The sequence below is a fragment of the Tyto alba genome, unplaced genomic scaffold (genome assembly GCF_018691265.1).
Source record: "Tyto alba isolate M040663 unplaced genomic scaffold, T.alba_DEE_v4.0 Super-Scaffold_20000042, whole genome shotgun sequence".
Lineage (NCBI taxonomy): Eukaryota > Metazoa > Chordata > Aves > Strigiformes > Tytonidae > Tyto > Tyto alba.
This window is the reverse complement of record NW_024881293.1, coordinates 14,948,839-14,973,191: the sequence shown is the minus strand read 5'-3', so window position 1 is coordinate 14,973,191 and position 24,353 is coordinate 14,948,839. Positions and strand designations below refer to the sequence as shown.

The 24,353-nt window shown below is 55.1% G+C and overlaps 1 protein-coding gene across 22 annotated transcripts in view; it reads right to left on the bottom strand.

Moving 5' to 3' along the window:
* The window catches only part of TCF3 (transcription factor 3), an 81,105-nt gene extending 59,333 nt beyond the window's left edge, over window positions 1-21,772 (bottom strand). For 7 of the 22 annotated variants that reach the window (XM_042794126.1, XM_042794129.1, XM_042794128.1 and 4 more), the window contains exons 1-3: window positions 21,652-21,769; window positions 18,991-19,092; window positions 11,706-11,778 (exon numbers count right to left, since the gene is read on the bottom strand). In XM_042794126.1, coding sequence (XP_042650060.1) covers window positions 11,706-11,778; window positions 18,991-19,065 — 148 coding nt within the window. In that variant the 5' untranslated portion in view covers window positions 19,066-19,092; window positions 21,652-21,769. Of the gene's footprint in view, window positions 1-11,705; window positions 11,779-18,990; window positions 19,093-21,651 lie in introns of all 22 variants that reach the window. The other 15 variants (XM_042794121.1, XM_042794130.1, XM_042794127.1 and 12 more) reach the window with 4 other exon arrangements.
* Between the last annotated feature and the right edge of the window lie 2,581 nt (window positions 21,773-24,353).

Below are 24,353 nucleotides of genomic sequence, written 5' to 3'. Positions count from 1 at the left end.
AGGATGTGAAATAATCAGGATGGGAAGTGATTTTTAAGGGTTTTTTTTTGCCAGGTAGGTGAGGTAAAAGGTCACTAAGAGCTGTGTGAGCACACCCAGCTCAGCAACATAATGCTGAGCTTGTTATCGAGTTTAACTCAGTTTAAACATACCTCGGAGATAAATCCAGGCAGCTCTGAGAGACTGTGGGGCACCGTACAGCTCCTAAAAGAGCTCTTCTGCCAGCAGCCCAGGCAGCAGGGAGATGCCACCGCTCCTGTTTTATGGCGACCAAGGAACTCTGCCCCACGTTGCCTGAGAAGCAACGGCCACAGAGAAACCCTGGGAAGGGGCTTGGAGCGGCCACCACTCCAACAGACTGAAACTAAAAAGCGAAAAAGCTTCAGCCCCCGGCTAGGACTCTGTGGCCGGCGCACTTTTAGCAGAGCCCTGCGTGCCGGCAGACAAGCCGAGGCTCCCGTGCACTAACCCCATCTGAGAGCAGGCTGGGAAAACGAAGGAATAACCCTCACCACACTCCTGCCGCGAAGGTAAAGGCAACTCAGGTCCTGCGTGGCCAGGGGGTTGACTCACCTTTTGACAGAAAAGGCCCCTGTCGATACCAAAATCTTTTTTAAGTCAGCAAAGGAGATTACAGACCTATGAAGACAGAGCAGCCGCGGCTGGAATCCAAACTTGTGGGGAGACTCGGCAGCGGGCTCACCTCCTGGCCACGAGCGAAGCTGCCACTGAAAACATGTTGCTTAAGAGTAAATCTAATCCGTCTCCTTCGGGGGGCTGGAGCCTCTGTACTTCAGAGGACTCGGGAATGACCACCCAGCCAGACAAGTTCACTTAAGGTTTTAGAGGAAAGGTGCGAACAGTTTGAACCACTGTACAAGAAATAAAGGAACCTTGCTTTAAATTTTTTTCTGTAAAAAGGAAAAAAAAAATAAAAATACGCCAACCACATGCAATAGGAAGGCACATCCACCTTCCCACAGCCTCTCGGGCCATTCATCATTTGGATAAAATCCAGTTTCACATTGAAATTCAGCTGGACTTTCAAATGCAAATACGAGGAGAAGAGCAACATATGGTAGAGGTTAGTACGTATTTTTCCTAATTAAATGGCATACTGCTGTTTTGTATAACAATGTTAACGGGGCATTAAGAAGCCTTTGGAAGAGAGACCACCTCATTTTAAAAAAGGAAAAAAACGTCCTAGAAAGCAGAAGGGGCCCAGGACCTTCCCGCTCTCCAAGGAGTGGTCACACACTCACCACCGTAAGGATGGATTTTGTCACTTGTCACACCCAAGCTGCCCGTCCCCCCCCCGGGTTGTGCAGAACAAGGCAGAAAGGTGAGAGAGGTGGTTGGCAACACCAGTGTCCTCCAAGCCTTGTCCTCCAGGAGTTTGGCTGAGCCTTCTTTCAGGTCAGGGCCACGATGGGTTGTCCCCTGGGGCACTCCTGGGTGCCACCATCTCCGTGACGAAGAGCACTGCGAGAGAGACCTGGGAGGGCTTTTGGAGGGGGCAAAACCTCGCCAATTCATCACCCCTGGGGGCCAGGGACGAAGGATAGACAGAAGATGCTTCAAAACTCTTTGAGGAGAGGAACAGCTCCGCCTCGAGCGGTGGCCAGTGAGCTCTGGGCGGCAGCCACCAAACCTGCTGCCCACGGTTCCCAGGAGAGCCAAGTGCTGCCACCAAAGGAGACCCCACAGCTCGCTGGCAGCCCCCAGTGCCCTGCAGACAAGACACGAGAAGTGTCACCCGCTTGCCTGGAAGGTTCTTCCCGTTTAGGACAGGCCAAGGTTTTGTAGAGAACTGTCTTTTGCCCTGCACGGTATGAAAAAAAAGCCACCTCCGCATGCATACCGGGGTGCTGGAGGCTGCCTTTCCTCCCAGCCTCGTCCCCAGATGCTCTGAAATGAGGCCCGTTTATTTATTTTCAGTTCTTGTCTAACCACGAAGGCTCCCCTGCTAGAAAAAGCTTATGCCACATTAACTTCACCTCCCTCTGCTCCTGACGCAATCTCCAGCTAAATTTAGAGGAAGACATTGCCTTAGGTCACTTTGGAGGTGGGGATGTGCTTCTCGGGGTTAACAGGCAGATGGACGGCATTTTTTCAGATTTTTCTCCCTGATGGCTTTGGAGCTGGGATACCTGGAGAGTTAACTGAAAAATTCAAGTTAAAAAAAAAAACAAAAAAACAGGGGGGGCAGATATCCTGAACTATAAAAAAAGGTGCAGATGTCCTGGACTGCCTCTTTCTCTCCTTTAGTGGGGGAGCAAGATGCTGTGAAGACATTCTCCCTCCAGAAACATTAATCACGGCAGCAAGAAGAGCATCAAAACAGCAGCTACAAAAAATTCCTGAAAGCTCAATCGAGAAATCTTCACTCACAGTTCAGCTTTTCCCTCTTGGATGTTTCTCTGTACGTATTTCTACCCTGCAAGACCACCCAGGACAGACAAACCCGGAATCTCTATGGCAGATGTCAAAACTACCACCCTACACCCTACCTACCCCAAACCCAGGTCAAATCGGTTTTAAGATGACAAAGATGCAAAGGCCACAGTGGCTGCTCGTGCCGCGTCCTGGAGAGGACAGACCCCGGGGAGCCGCAGCCCCGAGTCCTGTCCAGCTGTCCGAATCTTGCCCAGGGGTCTGATCCTCTGGTAAAAAACAAACAAACAAAAAGTGACAAACCCTTGGGTGCAAGAGCGTCTTCAGATGCTGCTTCCACTTTGGGTGGGGGGCTTGGCCGGCCCTAACCCCCGGGGCGTGTGTCCCCCCCCCGAATCAGCTCAGGGCTGCCGGCTGAAAGCCTGGCACTGCCAGACGCACACGTTTCGGTGCCACGAGAGCTCTGTGCCCCAGCTTGCCTCAGGTGATCTCCTATCCTCAGCGCTCACTGCGCTCCCAGTCCCCCCGTACAATTACGCATTCAGCACCACAATATATTTCACACTGTATTTCATGCCTCATTTGGCAACAAAATTAATTAAACTTTAAGTCAACATTGAAGGAGCGCGGTACCTTTCTTCCCTCCGTGGCACATATAACTCAATTTGTTTAAGCTAATGTGCTAATCGAGACTTGCAAAGTATTTGGGAACCTTTTGGCAGAAGGGGCTCTGAAGCGTGCACCGAGACGCTCTCCGTGCCGGCCGGGCTCTGCTCGAGGTCCGGCTGGGGCACAGCAGCGAACTGACTGATGACAGGCTGTCTGCAACCACCCTCTGGAATAAGCCCCGGTTTCTTAAAATGCAATCCCTCCCCCAGCAGCGCCGAGCACCAGCAGGTGCCTGCGTTCGGGCCAGCACATCGTCTTGGGGTTTTTCCCACGGCCCCCGAGCGCCCGCTAGCCGGGAAGCGCGATGCCAAGCGGGTCACTGCTCGTTCTCGCCAGCCAAAGGTGATCAGGTTCAGGCAACTGCACGTACCCAGCTGGGCTGGTGGCCTGGGGACGGGCCGGGGAAACCCCAGCACCCAGTCCCGACGCTGCCCAGGTCCCTTGTCCTTACTACACAGGGACAGGCGGGCGAGCCAGCGCTCCTCCTCGGAGCCTGCGGGCTGCCACCCCCTTGCCGTGCTCCTGGGATTTCTCAGCTATTTGGAGGCACTGAGAGAGGGCAGGATAATCCCAGCCCACGCGGCTGGGAATCCAAGGGGCAGACGTGGGCAAACTTTTTGGCATAACTGAGACAGCTGCGCCGCGCATCCACCCCTGGCCCACCACCCGGCAGGCAGGCGAACCCCTCGCTCCCGCACCCGGAGCAGGTAAAACAGGCTGAGCAGAAGAGCCAAGGAGGCTCACCAGGGACCGAGCGCCAAGGAAAAAAAAAAAAAAAAAAAAAAAAAAAAACCAACAGCCAGCATCAGCGCCGGGCATTTACCTGCACCACGATCCCTGCGGCGCGGGGGAGAGGTACCAAACCCGCCCCCGGGAGCGCGCTGTGTTTTTCAGGCACCGTCTCGCTGCCGGGGCAGGTTTCCAGCTCCTGTGGCCAGGCCACCCCGGCTCCCGCCGTGAGCCGGTGCCAACGGGCAGCCCGGCCCAGATCAGACAGTCACCTCGCATCAGCCTCACCTACGAGGGGATGTGGCGTTTCCCGAGAGGGCTTCACCTGCCCGCCGCGTTTAGGCGGCGGTGGCTTCTCGTGCTCTGGGGTTTGTGGCTCGAAGCGCTCAGGGAAGAGACACAACTTCACTCTGATGACCACGGGGAGGCTTGTGTCAACATTTCCTTGTTCCAGCTAAAGTGGTAGATTACCATCGTCTTCCTACTTGTGAAAATGTCACTTGTGAATAACGTCATTATTCAGCTGGGTTCGGGGTTTGCTCTTGTGTTAGAAGAGTACTGGAAATATCACCTTTACCAGTGATTTTGTGTGCCAGTCAGCAGAGAAGATGCATTTATAGCATCCTCCAGCCACGTAAACACTGGAGAACGTAGTGCCAGGTTAGAGATGAGGCCATCCAGAGCGACAAAATAGCACTACACATTAAATCCATCTCCTCAAGTCGCCCGTTTGCTGCCTCAGACAAAACAACAACAGCAAAAAAAATTCCAATTTGAATTTCACTGCATATAAACATTAACAATGGAGATGTAATAGGCAGAGTAACTGGTCACACGCAGGACACGCGTGGAGTAGGGCACCCTACAGAGCATGCAGAATTTGAAATTAGCAGCAGCGAGGTCCAGCACAAACGTTTGCCAGACCTGCTGGGCCCCTTCCAAAGCCATCTCTCCCCTTTGGAAAGGACACAACAAGCGTGCAAGGCCCCGAGCTGGGATGCTGAGCCAAAGGCTCAGCCCCACCAACCCGTGCCGCTCGGGCAGCCCCGTGTGAGCAGGGTTTGAGGTGGGCTGAGGCTGAGCTGCTGCAACCCAGTGCCAAACCCCAAGCGTGCCACCCTCCGGGAGGTCATCTGCAACTGGAAGACAGCAGTACCAACAAGGCAATGACATTAGGCATGCAATTAATACACAACCAGCTCCTCTTATTAAAAGAGAAGCAGGTGCTTGAGCTTGTACACGTCCTTTTGAAACGCTGACGGTTCGCTCCAAGCCCGGCTTTCACGTCAGCCTTAACCCAGGCAAGGCATGTGATTTTTACATAAGATCCACTCATCTCGTCATAACCCCTCGAGCAGGCACAGTTACACCAAGTACTGAATTGCCTCATTTAGGGAAGGAAAAAGCTCTGCCGTTAGGAGATAGCTGTACTGCTTTAGCTCTTCTGGCAAAGTTAAAACTGTGTGCTTAAACAAGGTCTGTGTCAGATTTGCAGTTTCTAAACAAAAGCTGTCACTTATCTCAGTACAGCTTCAGCTCTCTGCACCCCCGACATTCTCTGTGTTCTTTCCTAGTTCAGAATCTCAAATCCAGACAGGAGGACTCTTCCCCGGGGTGGGAGAAGAACAAAAAAAAAAAAACACACCCAAAAACCCTCCCCTGAAAAGCGCACCCTTTCACCCCCTGAAGTTAAACACAGACCAAGACAGGGACTGGGTTGTATTTGCCTCTCCCCAGCTGCTGGAGAAGCACTGAGCTGCTGTCAGAGCATCCCAACCGCCCCAACAGCACAGTCGCCCTTTTTCCTGCTCTTCCCAGGCTCACTCCTCACGTGCCTGTTGCAAACTGGCTGTGCCTCTTACAGGACAGGCTCTCAGCCTGGCCCAAAAATTCGAGGAAAAAAAAATAAATTTGAAGAGAGGTGAGAGGCCCTCGTGTTTCAACCTCGCTGCAAAGGTGCAGGCAAAACAGCTGCCCAGGTGGGGAAGCCCTGGGAGCAGGAACACGCACCCCAGGACACGAGGATCAGAGATGCAGCTGGGGTGTGATGCTGGATTAAGGGAGACAGGCGTGAAGATCTTCCCCTGCCATTTGTTCCCCCACGCTTGCTATTTCCTGCCAACCAGCGCTCCCTGCCCCCAGCGCTCGGGCCCTCCAAGCTTTTCTTCCAAACCCTGCTCTCCGTGTCCTGGTTAACAGGACCCACCCCACGGGAAAAACAGGGAGCAGAAAGGGGAAAGGAGAACAGGAGCTTCCCGGAGGCAGAGACAAAAACAAAGCAGAAAGCCGTTTAACACACCTGACTAGCACGTGGGAGATGAACTTCACTGAAAGTCCTCCAGGCTTTGTTACTGGAAAGGTTGGGACTGCAGCACCCTGGGTGTTTCCCTGCAACACCCTCAGCACGCTGGCAGCATCCTCCTACGCCCCGGGAGCAGGCTCTGCCGGCGGCAGGAATGAAACGCTCCAGGGGTGCGGAGAACAGCGGAGGGCTGCAGGGATCGTCTCTTGCCAGGCTGAGACCTCACGGCTTTGCAAGCTTGACTTCTCCATGGCAAGGCTTTTTTTTTTTTTTTTTTTTTTTTTTTTCTTTTCTTTCCCCCCCCCCCCCCAATGGCTGGAAAGTAATACTTACTTTGAAAGAAACGGTCACGCCAATAGGCAGGCAAGTAAATTTTTCTGCTTTGACTTTTTTGTTGTGGTGGCTTTGTGTTTAGTGACAGTTTTGCAAGCCTGCTGTACGGGCACGCACGCAGCCGCAACATAAACAAGCAGCCTGAAGTATGTGCTTTAATGGCAAGTGCCAGTTTTAAATATCAAGTCACATATTGCGCACCTCATGTCTGCCTTTCATCATCTATCAAAATAGCAAGCAAAGCCCATCACTCCCACTTCAGCACCAGCAAAACATGTGGGAACTAGAGGCAGCTAGTAGGAAAACGTGATACATCCTTACTAATAAAAGCTCCTGCTTTCCTCACTGGGGTAAATAGCTGCAAACGCGTTTCTGCAGCCTGAAACTCAATTGCTGACAGCGCGGCAACAGAAACGCCGCGCTGAGCTCCCGCCACTCTCAAACTTGGAGGCTTTTAGTGGGGAGGGCCGAGCCGGCCGCTGCCGGGGCAGGCCCCGCGCTCCCCGCCGGTGCACAGACCCTCCCCACCTCCCAGCTTCCCAGGACAGGGCTGCGTGCACACACAAAATAATTAAATCTTCAAACAGCTCACCCGTAGCACCAATTAAAGAGACAACCTCATCTTTCATAGAATTTATTACTTTCAGCGCTGTTGCCACAGGTATCCAAGTTTGAACGGTGTTTAAAGCAGGCTTTCAAAGGGGATACAGACTCACCTACCTCCAGGGAGAATGAATTTACTTTGTTCACTAGACTATAACTTAAAATTTGTTACATGCACCAGCTTGTAACTCTTTGAAAAACTCCCCGGTTAGCCGGCTTCAAATGTCTATTATGAACTTGCCCCGATCAAAGCAATTCCCTCAACAATGAGACTCATCTCACCATCTCACCAGCAAAGCAGCACTGAACAAATTTTGGGGGTGGAAATCACAGCACAGAGCAGGAGGGGACTCTCCCTTCCAAACCCACCTAAGGGATCCCAAGCAAGGGAGCTCCCTTCAGCACAAAGCAAGAAGGAAAGACGTTTAATGGTGAGTTCACTTACTCGAAGGGGGGGGGGGGGGGGGGGGGGGGGGGGGGGGGGGGGGGGGGGGGGGGGGGGGGGGGGGGGGGGGGGGGTGGGGGGGGGGGGGGGGGGGGGGGGGGGGGGGAAGCTTTTTTTTTTTTTCCCCGCAGAGCTCTCTTCGTTGTGAGTGAAATCATCTGTCAGCAAGAGACCACCTGGGCTCTTGTTTCAACAGGACACAAACCTGGCATCGGGCACCATTTCTGATGCAAAGGGGAGATGGTTCACGCTCCCCGTACCCGCAGCGCTGCTCGTGAGCTGCGCTGGGAGACGCGTCACTGCGCACAACCACCTGCCTTGGTTTTATCTCCCCGCTCTGCAGAGCCACGACGCGCTTGCTGAAGCAGAGGCGCGGCTGGCACGCGCTGACCCTGCCGAAAACTCAGCAGCCACGAGGCGACAGCCCCGGCCCGGCCCCACGCCGCGGTGGCAACGCCACAACCCCGGGCTGGGAAGAGGCAATGAAACTTCTTCGCCTCCTGCCACTCCTACTGCCTTCATGTCAATTTAAAATGGTTATTTCCATGTGAAATTTAGCGCGCGAGCGGTTTCCTGCTAGAGGCACAGTTTATTAAGCGCGCTGGGAGGGAGCTCATTTCTGATCAGATTAGTCATTTATGAACTATGACATGGGGGGGGCGGGTAGAGGACACTGTTTTAAATGTTTTGCTACTACAAAGAATAAACAACAGTTTGGCCAGGGGACGATGAAACCACAGCCTTCTAGGACCAGGACAATAGACATACACTCAGTGTCCTGGCTAAATAAACACCAGCAGCAAATGACACGGCTTACGCTGGAAAACACTAGTTGCAGCTCAAAGCCCCAGGAAGACCAACTTCCCCGCGGTGACCTATATGTGCTATAAATGCTGCAGACACAGCCTGCGTGACGCAAGCTCCATCCTAGTGGCAATCGTTGGGTTTCGCCTTGCCAAGAAAATGCAAAGCGGAGGTGCTGAATTGTCCATGCGGTGGGGTAGCTAAACCAGTTCCTCCCTGGTGCATTTAAGGACAGAAATGAGGGAAACAGTGGCAGAGCTTAAAATAAAACCAGGAGACAATATAAAAGCAAATGGATCTCAGAGCTGGAGGGCTTGCATTAACACTTTGAATTTTCCTGGCCTGGGAGAGAGAAACGGGTTCCCCTTCACAAAGGGGCCACCCGCATGAGTGCCAGCAGCTTGGCCAGGGCAATTATTAATTAGGAACTGAAAAGGATTTGAATTTGGGGCAGTTTTATCACTCTGATTTTCTGGCAGTAGCACCGTTTCAAATGGCTGCGCTACCTTATTTACCAGCTGGACTTTGAAAGCAAGAACCCCTTCTTGGCAAGTGGGGTATTTTGGCCAAGAGTCATCGGAGTCACTCACTGCCTCGCTCCCTTCACTCCTAACTTCCCCTGGGGAGGAAAGGGCCTTGAGTTAATAGCTACTCCCAAGGGGAAGAGAATAAAAGCTATATACTGCCCCAGGACTTCCTCGAGGAGGAAAGAGATGAAAGTGGGAGGCCACGAATTCACACGTCCAAGGATGGGCAGAAGCATGAAATACCAATTTCTTTGGCACATAAGACGACTACAGTAACCCCAAGTAATGAGATACTGGCACTACGGTGCACACTACCAGGCTCAGACTTAAGCAAATCAGCGTTTGTTTCTCCTTTCCAGGCAGAGGGACAGCAGCAGAGGGGAAATGCTGTGCTACCTTTATCAGGGGGTACAGGATTCTGAGTGAACAGGAGTGTTTGAAAAACAGGAGGCTCATTAAAGATGGAGCCTAGGCGTTCCTGCAAGGCAAGAAGATTTAGGGAGCTAATCTCCAGGTCCAGATTACAACAAGGCTGCAAGGTGCTCTGCTCCCTCAGCAAGCCCAGGTCCCCCAAATCCAAGGACCATCTGCTCCTCACCTTCTGACCACATCAGTGTTGGTGATGATTCACCTTCAAATTTTGGGCCGGGTGGCTGGCTATGCCTTTGGGGATGATTGTACTTTCCCGTCAATTAGTGAATTAAGCTAAACCAACAAACTATGAAAACCACTCGCCACTATCTAGGACCTAGTTTAGCCACCTTGGATCCTTCTAACAGACACAGTGCAGCCCTGTGAGTGGTGCATGTTGTTAACGTCTTACTGCAGTTATTCACCCCACTAGCAAAAATCAATTGTCAAAACATTCAGGACCAGAGAGAAGTCACAAAGCCAACGCACAAAACCAAACATATCCCCCACTCTCCAAAGGTGAGGCCCAAGGATGGCTGGCCAAGGGATAACTGCACTGCTGGAGCAAAAGCCTTCCCCTAAAGCAAGCCCCAAGCTGCATTTCAAACCCAGGATGCCCACGGCAGGACAAAAGAGCCGCCACAGAGCCCTGAGACCGGGACAGCAGCAATTGTGCAACTGCCTTCAGCGCAGTTGTATAACATCAGTCCTCTGTTTTTATGAACTGCTCACAGCCAGACTCAAAAAGCAGCAGCCCAGAGGAAGGGTGGTGTCAACATTACCTTCCATTCACCCCGAAAGAAAAGAAGAGGGGGGAGAAGAAAAGATTCTGTGTTGTTTCGGCTGCTGCCCAGCCAAGTGGAGGGGGGTCCGGTCACTGTGCCGGCTGTACCGCAGAGCTGCTCGCAGCCTCTCCTCTCTGGCCAGCTCTATAAACCCGGCAGCCAAACCAGCCTCTGAGCAGGAATCGAATTAATGCGAGCTGCTCCATTACTGTCCTCTCACTAGCATGTAGCGCGTCTTTTGTGGATTATTTTAATAGCAGAAGTCGCACACAGGAACACTCGCTGGAGACATCAGCTTCCATCTGGGATAAACCGAGAGTTTTCGCCCCTCAAATTTCCTCCAGCACCCACTCAACAGCTTCCCTCCCCGTAAAAATGTTTGCTCAAAACCTTCGTGACATGCAGCTAAACAGCCCAATCTGAAAACATCAAGCTTCCCAGCCCCAAAAGTGCGGGAGCAGGGCAGGGCACAGCACACCCCTCCTGTCCTGCTTCTGCAGGTGTCCCCAAGAGCTGTCCCCCAGCATGCCGTGGCATCAAAGCTGCTACCCAGAAATCTCACCCCGGTCTCCGGGATGCCTCCCGGTGTCAGCGCACGGCCATTCCGTGTGGCCAGGAGTTCCCCTGGACAGCTCGAGTCGGCCTAGGGTAGAGAAGGTCAAGTTTTCACCATCCACAAAGCACCAGCGTGTTTCAGCAAGAAGGGCAAATTAACTGAACTTCCTGCGTGCCAGGGACCGCAGCGAGCCCGGCGCAGAGCGGCGGCTTCCCCGGCATCAAAAGCCTGGCACGGCACCGCGCCGTCTGCCCGGCCGAGGAATTCTCCACTTCAGCCTCAAATTAACCAGCACCACACGTTTCCCAATCAGACATCTAAAGCTCCATACCCTGCAGAGAGTCTCCTATCGCAGCCGGATCGCCAGCCTGCTCCTCCCGGCGGACGCCCCGCTCCCCAAGCCCTTTGATGTCGGCACCCCCGGCCCTTCCCTCAGCATCCCGGCCCGGCAGAGATGCGGCCGCTCAGCGCTTCTGGGGAGTGGGGCCGGCTGCTGGATTTGGGGGCACCGCAGCAAGGCCAGACAGCACCCTAAAACCGCAGCGGAGTCCAGGTTGGAGGCTGGTGAAACAGCTCCAGCCGCTCTTGCTGCCTGCCTCCTCGGGGCAGCCGCGCTGCCGGGAGGCATCTGGCCAGGAGGGCTTCGCAGAGGTCCCTTTGGGAACGCCAAGATCCCCCCCCAGCTGAATGGAGGGGCTGAATGGAGCAGACAGCCCAACTGCACCAGAGCCTCCCTTTGGGCAGCTGAGCCCCAGGAATTCACCACCACCAGTGTGTCTCCTCGGTGACGTACAGCAAAAATCTTCCAGGGCACACGTCTGCAGACACGCGTTCATCTACGCAGCTTAAGAGAACAGCATTGACTGTCTGCTCTCAGGTTGCTTCAATCAGAGCTGCTAGACAACAACCTTCAGCTCAGGTAGTGACTTTTTAATTGGAGACAGATTGGCAAGAACAGCTTTGCCTACCCAGAGACACATGGAGCAACAAGAAAATCACCGAGAGGAAGAGTAGCAGACCACCACCAGAAAAATGCATAACACAAAACGACAGAAACGCCTCCTTTGGGGTCTCTGGAAGCAAACACAAATTCATTGCAAGAAACATTACAGTGTTAAGCAAAAAAAAAAAATTAAGATGACAGTACCTGATCCTCCAAACTGAGTGCTTGCTAGGGTCGTGGGTCTGTTTTTTCCATTAGCCACTGGCAGGGGAAACATCTAGAAAAACAAGAAGATGAGAGAGAAGGGAAGAGAAAAGCAATTTCAGTATGTTAGTTTTACTGTGCTGCTGCAAAGGGGGTCAGATTGGGCAGGCGGGGGGGAGGAAAGGGGGAAGAGAAGCACTTTATTGATGCAAAAAACTTTCCTCTCCTCGTGTCCCTGCTACATAGATCAGCTGCAGGAGGGACAGGAGAGCAGCGCAGCTGTGCACTAATATACACACACATTCCTACGTGCGTAAACTTCTCCTGTGTACACAGCGTGTCTGGTTCCTTAGGTGCAACTGAAAACCATCCAAAAAGCATCATCGCTGTGGTCAAAACCAACAGTTTCTTCCCTAACTTATTCACCAAGGCCCAGACTACAGGGTGCCCACGAAGAAAGGCTGACTCCATTCATAAAAAGGCCAGCAGGGAAACGACAGCCCCCAGCAAAGCTGGTTTTACCCCTCGACACCCCGGCGCCCACAGTGGTCCAGGGCTCCTCCTGCATCTCTCGGGCTGGGGGAGGACTGGGGCTGCCCGGGGGCTGCAGCTGGCACCGCCCGAAATGCCAGACCCACACGCAGGGAGCCTCGCGCCAGCTCTCAGAGGGCAGAACCCTCCAGCCCCACGGAGCAGCTCCCACCCCCCCACCCCCCCCCCCCCCGTGCTTCGGGGGCTATCGCAGCCCCGGGGTCCGGTGGGAGAAGCTGCGCCAAGGGCAAAAGCATTTAACTCGCGATTAGAAAGATTAACATATTTTACAGTATCGGTCACTCTGGCTACTTGTTTGTTATACTGCTGCAGCTTCAGTATCACAACTAATCTTCTCCTGCCAGGGAGCTTCCTCAAAATACTGCATAGCTCGTCAGCTAACCTGTATAAATATTTTTAATATAAGTTGGGAAGGTTTCAGAAGCTGTTATTTAAAAATTTATATGCACCTGCGTGCAGCAGAAAACTAATTCTTCTCCACACAAATGGAGCTCCAGCCAATAAAATAACTGGTGAGAAAATGGTTAGTGAATTAACATTTTAATATCCTTTTACTACTCAACTCAAGATACTTTCACCACCAAGTCATTTGAATTTTTATTATTTTTAGCTTTGCAATGTCTGAGTAACTCAAAAGTTTAATGCTTTGAAGATTAAACAATGTAATGGCACAAGAGCCTACAGAAATGCAGCATTTCATGCCCTGACATAGCTGATGTCTGGCTGTGGTCAGAAACATTCCTTTGTACAAAACCGCCTGCCCAGCTTTGTTTTCACAAATACTGGGGAGGAAAAAAAAAAAAAAAAAAAAGAACAACAAAAAAACACAACAGTTAAATGTGGTAGAGATGCAAAGAGAGCAGTTAAGAAACCAACTGCCATTCAAAAAAAGAACACAAATTTGGGATCGTATATATGTATGCGCACACGCACATCATGTATACTTTATATATATGTATTTAAATAAAGGTGTAAACAGTGCTTAAGCATGCAGCGTGCGTGCGGACGACCGCTCCTGCCAGCAGCCAGCCTGCAGACACCTGCCCTCCTCCAGCTTCGCCCCCGGCCCTCGCCCCGCTCCCCCCGCAGCCAGCGCCGCTGGGGGGGCTCCTGCTGCAACCCCCCCGGGGAGGCTGCTGCCCACCCCGGGTGGGCTCCCGAGTCCCTTGGGGTGGGCTGGCGGCCCCGCCACCCAATATGCTGTGTTTCCTCAGGAAGTCAGGCTAGGAAACAAAAACAAACCTTGACGACACCAAAGGCTTGCAGCCTACCTTCCTCTGCAACGCTACAGGTTTCTCCCGTCCCCGTCCCCCCCCGCCTTGCAGGCCAGTGTTGTTTTCTGCAAAGATGGCCAAAATTACTAAAAATGGAATTTACGTAGCTGATCCCACCCGGTCTGTGCTCACTCCCTCCTCCTATTAAGGTAGGGAAGAAGATTAAGTGAAGTGGTTAGAAACCCCCTCCCTGAGTGGCAAGAGGCAGTTCTGTGTGCAAGTAGGGCGGGGGGGGAAGATGGGATGCATGAACATAATAGTACAGGAAAAAAAAAAAAAAAAAAGGCAACAAAAAAAAAAAAAAAAAAAAAAAAAAAAAGCAATGCTGGCTCTTTTTCACAAGCATTTCTGCTTAATACTCGCTGATGCTGAAACCCCCAAGGTTTGAGCAGCAAACACGAGTGGAGAAAATGAACAGCCTTGTTCCATTGTGCAATGAGCACTTTCTACTCCTGCAAGAGGTGGCGCGTGTGTGTGTGTGTGTGTGTGTGTGTGTGTGTCCCGCCACCACGGCAATCCCCAGCACGCCCCCGCACCCAGCCCCGCTGGGGGATGCCCTCCCCACCTCTCCCCATCACCCGCCTCCGCCTGCTTCCAGAGATATTTCAAGACTGATGCAACCCCCTTCCTGCTCTCCCTCCCCAAGGGATTAAGGAGTCTTGGACCCCTTCCCACGCCAAGGCAAGTGGGGATGCTAAAGCAGGTTGCTGCTGGAGAGGGGGGACCCCCAGGTTGCCCCTCGCCTCAGTACAGGCTCCAAACACACTTATCACTTGCCAACTCCAGGAAGTGTTTTGGGTTTGGGTTTGTTTTTTTTTTTTCTTTTCTTGCTGCCAGCTCGTTTTTCCACTGTGGTGTGGGCTGAAGCCGACCGGGGACGCTGCCTCGAGGAGCCCGGCGCAAGTCATATGTGAAGTGCCGGCTGCCTGCGCTGGCCTGTGTCACTCACAGGCAAAGTTCACCCACCCACTGCAAATTTCCTTTCTGCTTTTAAATGCTGCTTTAAAAATAAATGGGGGGAGGGAGAAATCAAACCAGAGCTGGCACATACTGGAGGGAGCCAGGCATCGAGGAGGGACCCTGGCATGAGCATCTGAGGAACTGTAATTGGGTCATTACTTGGCCTTTGTTGGATTTGAATAATGTAGATTTAAACGGTTATGTAAAATCCCCCATCTTAAGTTGCTGTATTTGGTTTCTCAAGTCCTATCTCCTGCCTCTCCCACAGCAGACAACTTCTGCACGCTCTTGTAGCTCGATTTCCACCCCTCCCAAAGAATTTATTCTCCCTCCACTTCTCCCAGGTTAAAAAAATGCAAATCCAGCACATGGGAAGATCCCAATGCCTGCACCCACCACCGGAGAGGTTATAGCTAAGTGACCCCACACTTCCACCGGTGAACTTGTAAGCAAGAAAGGGAATTTGCCAGACACAAGTAACAATATCAAGCAGCATTTCATTTATTGTGTACTTCTAGGAGTGCATCAGTGTTTTCAAATTAAATAGCTGTTTTCCCTTTCTCCAGTCTTCCACCTTATGAACTCCAGGATGAACCAACCTCAGCCCTGAACTCAAAACCTGAAATCTATTTTGCAGCATGGAAAGCATCCAGTTGTTAATTCAGGGAGAAGAGGGAATTTGACTCAATAAACATTGCCAGCAGGATATTTTATACGTTCACTTAAGACAGACCTTCCCGACTACAGCCCCAAACATCCACTGTGGCATTAAGTCAAACTTTACAACTGCTTCGCTCTAAACAAAAGCCGGAGTTTTATCATTGAAACGCAGGCGCTACGCCTCGGCCGGAGCAGGGCGCAGGGCACGGCTTCAGCATCCCCCGGCACGTCGGCATCAGCAGCGGCGAGGGCAGCAGGGGCTCGAGCCCTGCTTGCTGGTGGCAGTTTGGCTTCCACCCCCAGCTCGAGGGCTGGAGCCGCGAGGGCTGGCACGGCACCGAGAGCAGCCGCCCGCAGAGAAACCCGACGGCAGGGCCTACGCGACTGCTCAAGCCCCTGCCCGCCCTGCAATGTCTCACCGAGCTAGAAACCCACCCTGACGACTAGCATCCCCGCAGCATATGGTTAATACTCTGCTAATAATCATGGCTGTTAACAGCGTTTCACTTCTGCCAGAGACCCAGGCTGGCACGCAGCCGCCTGCCTCCATCTAGCTCGGCAGGCGCGCTCTGCGGCACGGACGGGCCCCCCCAACCCCGGCCGTGTGCCCGCTCGCGCCCCTGCGTCCCGGCTCCCCCCGCGCCGTGGGGTGCCCCTGCCCTCCAAGCACCCCAGCCCGGCCGGGACACCCGCCCACACCCCTCCTCCCTCAACCCACCGACGCCGGGCACACGGCGCGGCCGAGCCGCGGCCCGGGGATAAACCGCGGCGAGTCCCGGCGGGCGAGCGTCTCGCTCCCGCCGCTCGCAGCCTGGGCCCGCCGGGCCGAGCCGCAGGGCCTGGCGGCCACGGGCCAAAGGACGCGGCACCAAAACCCAAGCCGAATAAATAGGTTAATCCGGCAACTCGAATCTATAGGCGGGATGCTTTCTCGAAAGCTCTCTCCCGGAGCTGCGAGCCCGGCCTGGACTAGTGCCAGGGAGCGGTGGTGAAAGAAAGCTTACAAATTACCTGTACTTTGGGGCAATTATAAAAGGCAATTTGTTTCAGAGGTAGAAATAAGCACGCTGCCGTGCACACCCCAAAGCAGCGATCAGCCTACAGAGCTGGGTGTTTGGCTCCGGCTCACTTAGATGCACGTTACAGATGCCTTTGATTTTCACCCTTATTGGCAAATTACATTGGCACAAAGCTTTGGGCGAGCACTTTGCAGCTCAATAACTACCCAATGTATTCATTTATTAAAGAAGGCACGAGTCTTCCTTTTCAGGGCTGTAAACCCAGTTTATAGCATCTGACACAAACAAAATCTGACCCCACAAACTCACAGCCGACTATGCAACCCCATTAGGGCCAGACCTTAAAAATCCCTCACTGCACAGCAAAGCACAGCACAGAGCTGGACCACAGACTAATGGGATTGAATGTATTTTCCCTAGAAAAAAAGGAATTGAAATACTGATCTGAAGCAAATATTTCCAGCCGCTCTGAATCTCTCTTTCTAGTCTTCCCTCCCATCTACTCTCCTGGAGAGGAATAGTAGACCAATGCTCCGCTCCTGCTTTTTCAAAGAAAAATATAAATATACTTGAAAGAGCGAGATTTGTGGTCAAAAAGCCTGCATCCAAACAACACAGAGAGAGCAACCCATGGAGCAGCCTCTTCAACAGGCCCACACTGTGCACAGCAAGCTTGCAACGCCAGGGTGAAGACCATCTAGTAGGGAGGAAGCTTTCCATTTTAGCTACTCATCCTCCGGGAGAGATGTTAATATTCCCTCTATGCAAACTCAGGAGAAGGGTGTGCGTGTGCAGAGATGAGGGTTTGTGAAACAGATCTGGCTCAAATCCAGACTGCGTCGGAGCCCATCGGCCAACTTATCCTGGAGGGAATGTCCTCGAATCATTCGCTGGCAAATGGCATTTGCAGGTCCTGATCCTCAAGCAGCCGCCTCCGGTGCCACTGCTGAACCCATGAGCCTCATAGGAACACCGAACGAGTTCTGATCGTTCCCAGGTTTACACCAGCGTAAGAGTGTTGGAATTGAACCCAAATTCAACCATCAGGTGTAGATTAATCTCAAAGGACAGAAACATTCATGTAGAGGGAACAGGTCAGGACCCCTCCAGGGAATACAGCTCTGAGCATGCAAATGAGGACGGTTCGTTAAATTTGAAAATAAGGTCTTGGCGTTTTTTTAAAGCTCTAAACAGTGAGCGGGATTTGATTTTTTTCTAAGGGGGAAAAAAAGCAAAGCAGGAGCTGCTGCAGCCCCAGCCAGGGAGCACATTATGAGTTACAAACCCAAAGTGCAGTTTAAAACCCGGTACCCTCCAGTGCAGGAGACTGGAAGCTCCAGGGCTCCTACCAACCCGCAGGACCTCCGAGAGGGACAAATAACCACGCTCCACTCCCCAGCAAGCCCTGAACATACTCCTGTTTTTAAAAGCATACCGTCGCTGCAGTCCCCCTAACAACTGTAAAACATACTACTGTAAAAATACATCGCTGGTAATTTAATGGAACCAGCCTCCCAACACAAGCATGAAACTGGGAGAACGGGCCTCTCCTCCAGCAGGAGAATTGCTCTTTGGGGGACTGAGAGACCCCACCACTGCCCTCCCCTCCAGCACAGAGCCCTGCTGGGACAGGTACAAGCCCCAGCTGTATAAGAAGGTTTACTTCTCATCGCTAAACCTCTGTGTGTGGGTACAGAAAAGCAGCTGAGCCTCAGCACTTCCCACAGGTGTAACAGGTACCAGGACAGCGGGTGCCCCTAGTTCTGCCACCGCTTTTCCCCCTCTTTACTCCCTTCTTCTCCAAGAGGCAAGAAAATCAGCTCAGCAGAAGCTGTGGGCTGGGTGACACAGGACAGCCCAGAGCCACAACGGCAACACTCATTGTTATTCCTCCTCATGGAGCTGGTTTTTCTATCTTCACAGCACGTTTGCTTATCTAAAAAGCAAGACGCACGCTCCAAGTGCCATGAGGGTGCAGCACACGGCAGAGGAACCCAGCAGAAAGTTATTTGCCTTTGAACACAAGCTCTCCTCTCCACAAGTCACCTGCTAACAACAGCCAGCACCGGTGCGGCAAGCGCACAGCGTGTGTTGTGTGGCACACCGCCGACCCCGGACGGCAGCACAGACGGACACGCCGCGGACTAATCCTCGCTCCGCTATGACTAGAAGGGACTTCTCCTCCCTCCGAGCTGTGCACACCCTTCTGGGGGAACTCTTAGGCCCTGTTTCTTTGAAAATAAACAGTTCCTAAACGCAGCTAAAGTTTTCCAAGATACAGAAGAGCAGAGCGTGGGGAACACAAGTGTCCAACTCCTGCAAAAATAATGCGCCGGAGAGCTTGGACACATTTCAAATTGTGACAAAATAACCTGCGGGAGCAAAAGTTTAATAGTCTGGATCTGGGGAGAGGAAAAAAGCCTGATTAATCAGCTACTGAAGTTACATCTTTGCGCGGCTTCACAAACAGTCACCCGGCCCATTTCACAGTGAGCGTTTAAACAGAGAACACACAACTCCGTTACTTTTCCCCAGAATTTCCCATCCAAAAAAAACCTCAGCCCACCTCTCTGTGCTCCATGCAAGGAAACAGTACACGTTTGGGGGAAAGGCGGGGGGGGGAGGAGAGGAGGGGCAGAGGCTTTGCTTTAACTTGAAAATAAACAAGTTGCAGCACATGTACATGCACACAAACACAGCACATCTGAAACCCATCATGTCCAATTTACAGGCTCACATTTCCTCCCTTCTGCAGCTCCAAAACACTGCGCACAAGCAAAGCCCCGGGGCCTTTAAAGCCCCCCGGCCGCGCTCGCTTACCATACTGAAGTCCAGCAGGTCACTGAGCTCTTTGTCTGTCCCAACTGCAGCCATTCTCTGCTGCTGCTGATTCATACTCCCACAGACTCAACAGTGGCAGTCCTAGAGAAAGCGAGGGGGAGGGGAAAGAGATATTTTAATGACTAGAGCAAACTACCCACCCCATTGATGAATATTTTAAAAAGACAGAGCGAGAGAGAGAGAGAGAAAGGGGCCAGAAAAGAAAAATCCTTTGCGCGTCTCCAGCATCCAAGTCCTCCGCTGAGAGCACAGTCGGAGTCCTCACATAGCACCCAGAGGCAGGAACAAGCGCTCTATTGACCAGACACACTTGTATGTTAGTTTTTTGCTGCCAATTCCACTAGTTCGGGCCAATTCTGTTCTTGGCGTGTGGCGAATGAAGGGGGGAAAAAAAAAAGGAGGAAAAAAAAAAAAAAAAGAGTCAACTCATTTATCAAAGGGTTCAGGCAAGTTATCACTCAGGCGCTTGTCTGGCTCGGTTCACCCCCTCTCCTTCCCCCACACTCGCTCCCCGCAGGAGGCTCTCTTGTCCTTGCCTAGTTTTGTTTAAAAAAAAAAAAAAAAAAAAAGAGAGAAAAAAAAAAAAAAAGTCTGATCCTACTGATCCTACTCCTCTTTCCTTCAGGTTGCCGAGCACCTGCAGCTGCTTTTTCATGGGCTGAATTTGGGGATGCCCAGCCAGGTCGTACCCGGTGAGAACTGAATTTCTCCACTCCCAAAAGGGACTGGAAAAAAAAATTTTGTTTTTGGAGGGTTTTGCAAAAATAAAGCCCTCCAGGCAACCTTGCAAGATAGGTAAATATTATTCTTCCTAATTTTACAGATTATTTTTTTAAAGGGAGACTGATCTTTTTGGCCAGCTCACTATGATAGAAAAATATTTCTTTGGGAGGGAGGAAGAGAGGCCTGGGATGAGATAAAAGATTCCTTTTTTTTTGGCCTCATTTTTTTTTTTTTTTTAGGAACTCATTCATGGTTACAAAGGGCAGCTGGCCAATAAATTTAACTCATTAATCATAAGGTTAAAAAAAAGAAAACTCCATGCGATCCAAAGCGCTTGTAGGCTGTGCCGGCTCAGCCACCACATTTCAATGAAGTTTTAAAAAAACACGCTGAAATCAGCCCAGCATGTAAAAACCCTCTACCACTATAAAAAACAGCCAGGGGATTTTTTTTTTTTCTTTTTTTGCTTTTCTTTAAAAAGCCTTTTCTTTAAGTGTCATCAATGCATCTGGTCAGTATTTTTAAAGCAACTTTAGCAATCTACCGCCGCGGTGGGGTCGGGGGGGGGGGGAGGGGGGGGGGGCCGAGCTCATCCCTGTCAGACCCCAGCGAAACCCCCGCGCCCCATGGAAGGGGAGGGGGACACACACCCCCCCCGATGCATGGCTTCAGCATCCCCCCCCCCCCCCCAAACCCCACATCCCCCCCCCCCCCCGAAACAACCGGCGGCCCTCGCCGCCAAGATCGCGGGCAACTTGAACAATACGCGCTCACCACCCCAAATTCAGTCCGGGCTTTTATTTTTATATCCTAAACCACCCCCCCCCCCCCTTCCAACAAACCTCCACTCCTATTTTTAACTCCGACCAGCCCCCGCGAAGCCAGCGCCCTGCCCTGGCCCGGGAAAGGTTTTACCCGCCCCGGCAGCACAAAGGCCGAGCAAAACTTGACCCGGGAGGAACAAGGGGCGGCCGGGCCCCGGCGGTGCCGGGCTAACGCGCAGCAGATGTCCGCACTCCCCCCGGCCCACTCGGGTTTCCCCCGCCGGTGGCGGCACCTCGGACAAAGGCTCGGGCACCCCGAGCTGCTCCGGCTCCCCCCCCCCCCCCCCCCGCTCCAGGAGCGGCCTGTGCCGCCCGGCTGCTGCCGGGACACGCGTGGGCCCAGACAGGCCGGCCCGGGCCCCGCTCCCCCCTTCTCAAGTCTGGGTTGAGCGGGCTGCCCGCCCCCCCCCCCCCCCCCACTTCGCTGTAAGGAGGAGGGCGAAATGGGTCGCTGCCCCCCACCCGGGTCCCCCCGTGCCGTGGGGGGGGTCACAGCGGGCAGCCCCCCCCCCCCCCCCCAAACGCAGAGGGGCGGGAGGAGGACGAAGCTGGCTGCACCCCACGCCACGGGGGAGAAGCTGAAGCAACGCCGCCCCCCCCCCCCCCCCGCGTTCCCCCAACTCTTGCACACACACACACACACGCACACGCACCCCGAGCCGCAGCCTTGTGCCCCGACCCGCGAAGGGGGACAGGGAGCCCCCGCGGGGCGTGAAGGAGGGGGGGTGACCGGCTGAAGTTCTCAGCACGACCCGGGGATCGCCCGCCCCCCCCCCCCCACGGCGGGAAAGTGGGCACCCCCACCTTCAACACAGCCCCGCGCACCTCGGGACCCCCCAGCGCGCCCGCCCCCCCCCCCCCTCCCCCGGCCCCGGCAAAACTTTACCGAGAGCCGGCGGCGCCGCGGACAATAGAGCCGAGCCCCGTCCCGGGACGGGACAGCCCCCGGCCGGGCGGGGGGGGGGGGCCGGCGCCCCAAGTCCCGCAGCACCTCCGGGCGCGGGTCGCTGCACCAGGACCCGCAGCGCTGGGGGAGCGCGTCCGTATTTATTATTTTATTTTATTTATAAATTTTTTTTTTTTTTTTTTTTACCTGTTCCGGGGCAGGCGCGCACCCCCCGTGCGTGCGCGGGGGAGGGGAAGCGCATGAAGGTCGGGCGGGCCGGGGCCGGGGCCGGGGCCGAGGCCGGGGCCGGGGCCGGGGCCGGGGGCGGGCGGGCGGCGGCGCCCAGGGCCGGCGGGCGGCGGCGGCGGCGCCTATTGTTCTCGCGCCGCCGGCGGATACAATGTAGCGAAGCGGCGCGATCGCCCCGCACCGGGCGGCGCGTGCGCCCCGGCCCGCCCCGCGCCCCCGCCCCCCCCCCCCCCCCCCACACACACACACCCCGCCCGCCCCGGGTCCTAACGCCGCCGCCGCCGCTCCGCCTCCCGCCGCTGCTGTCGCTGCTCCCGCCGGCCCCGCTGCCTCCGCATGGTCCCCCCAGGCGGCGGCAGCGGCGCGAGACGCGGCGGCCCGACCCCCCCCCCCCCCCCTCCGCACACCCCCCCCCCCCAACACACACACACCCCCCGCCCTCACGCCCCGCCCCTGCGCGGCGGGGCACCTCCCCCCTCCCTCCGTATCCCTCCGCCCTGCCGCACAGGCAGCAGGTGATGGGGGGGGGGAGCGCTGGCCCCCCCTTCCCCCCCCCCGCACACACACTCCCCCCCCCTGCTTCCCCGCGCTGCCGTGGCGGGAAGTGGGGCGGCGGCTGTTGCGGCGGGGCGGGCCCCGACGGCAGCAAGCGGGGAGGAGGCGGGGGGGGCGCCACCCCGAGTGTGGAACTATGTTTTCTGGCGGAGGGAGACGCGCAGACGCAGCGCCGAGGGGCGGGGCGGAAGGGCCGTGACGACGCGGGAGCTCCGGGAGATGGACTGATAAGGCCGCGGGCGCCGTCCAACGGGAGGGCTTCGCCGCTCCGAGTGGCAGGCGGCACGGCCAACTTGGGCGCGACTAGTTCCGGGCCCCGCCCACTGAACGCAGGGGGCGGGGCGGGGCTCGGCGGCGGCCGCTGGTTCACGTCGCCTCCCGCAGCTTCCCGCCCCCCTTCCCCCCCCCCCCCCCCGCCGCCCACCATTCGCCGGCGGGGCCCCAGCCGGAGGCGGGCGGGCAGGGCCGCTCAGGCCGCGGGGCCGCCCCGGGTTTGGGGGTTCAGTTGGGTTTGGGGGTTCAGTTGGGTTTGGGGTCGGGGTTAGGGTTGGGGTCCCGCCCGGCAGCAGCCGCCTCCCAGCCGGACACCCCCCCTCGGGGTCCCGCCGTGGGGTAGCTTCCACCCGGGGCAGCCCCACGCGAGGTGCTTCGGGGCATCTTTCCGCGGCGCTGGGGATGCCGGGTCCCCCGGCACGGGGCAGCCCGTTTCCCCGCAGCACTGCGAGGCCTCCAGCCGCCCACGCTGCTGCCCGCCGGCAGCCTCAGCCGGGCCCCAGCAGCGCCGCGGGCCTTGGGATGTAAAGTCCATATTTTATATCCAGATCTTTACAGCTTTCCGCCCGTTTCCCCGCCCGGTTGCACTTCGCAGCTGGGAGCCGGGCAGGGGGCGTGTTGTATCCAAGGTGCCGAACAATGACCCCCAGCACCTTGTGTAACGTGCCCCATGTCTGCCCAGCTCCACGGAGGCTGCTGCTCCCCCCCCCCCCCCCGATCTTCCCCTGGTGCCCAGGGTGCTGCTTGCCCCCCGAGGGCCTCTCGCTTCTCCGGTGACTTTGTAAAATGCAATCTGGGGAGAAGGGAGCCGGGTTCGGGGGCTCTCCTCAGCCTGAGATGGCTTCCCTGCTCCGGGTCAGGCTGCAGCAGAAAGTCCGGGTTCGGTGGGTTGATGCAGGGGTGAAAGCAGAGGCAGGAAGGTGGCTGCCATGCGTGCTGGCACTGCGTTACCTCGCCTTGTTGAGTCCATACCGGCATCTGACGGAGGGATCATCTGTTGGAGGGAGTGAGGGGTAGCTGGGCTGCCGCCCGCCCTGGCGCAGTTGCTTTCTCTGGCAAAGTCCTGCTGCTCCTGCCCTGCCTGGTTGGCTTCAAAGCCATCGGTCAGCAAGGCTGGTTTCATTTTCCTTTTCCCTGATCCTCCTTCTGCAGCCGGTGTCCTGGGCCTGCTATCATCTGGACCTTCAGGCCATTTGGCTTTTTTTTTTTTTTTTTTTTTCCTTAAAAAGTGGAAAGAGTTGCCTGTATTTAAACGGGGTTGGTGACCAAAGTCATCTCCTGTCATCGGGGATGGATCTTCTCAGTGGGGAGAACGGCCCCCACCCCGCTTTGGCAAGGACGGGGATGGCATCGAGGTGCTGGTTGGAATTCGCTGCCCCAGGCACATCCTGTGTGCGGTGCAGAGGGCTGAGCATCACCCCCCAGCCCTGCCGCCTCCCTGCAGGCAGCTGGCCCTGGGCAAAGTTTTCCCCAGGTAGAGCCCCAGCCCCGGGGGGAGATCACTGCCTGGGCTTGGGCTGCAGAGGCATGCGGGGCACGGATGGGGCTGGCCATCACGTGCTGCTGCTTTTGGGAACCAGCACGGGGCTGAGCCCTGGGCCAAAGGGACAGCAGAGACGCAACCCCCCTGCCTGTGCTATGCGCTCCCTCTGCTCCTGAAGGAAGGGGAAAGCTGCCTCGTGTGCTTCTGCACTGTCAAGGAGGCCATTCGCCTTGTTCCCCTCTATTTTCTTGGTGCCCGATGGTCCCTCGGGCTGCTGTCACCCTGCAGCACCCTGAGCCTGGCTGCTTTCCCCCACCACAAGGCACAGGGCCAGCACCTCCTGCCAGCA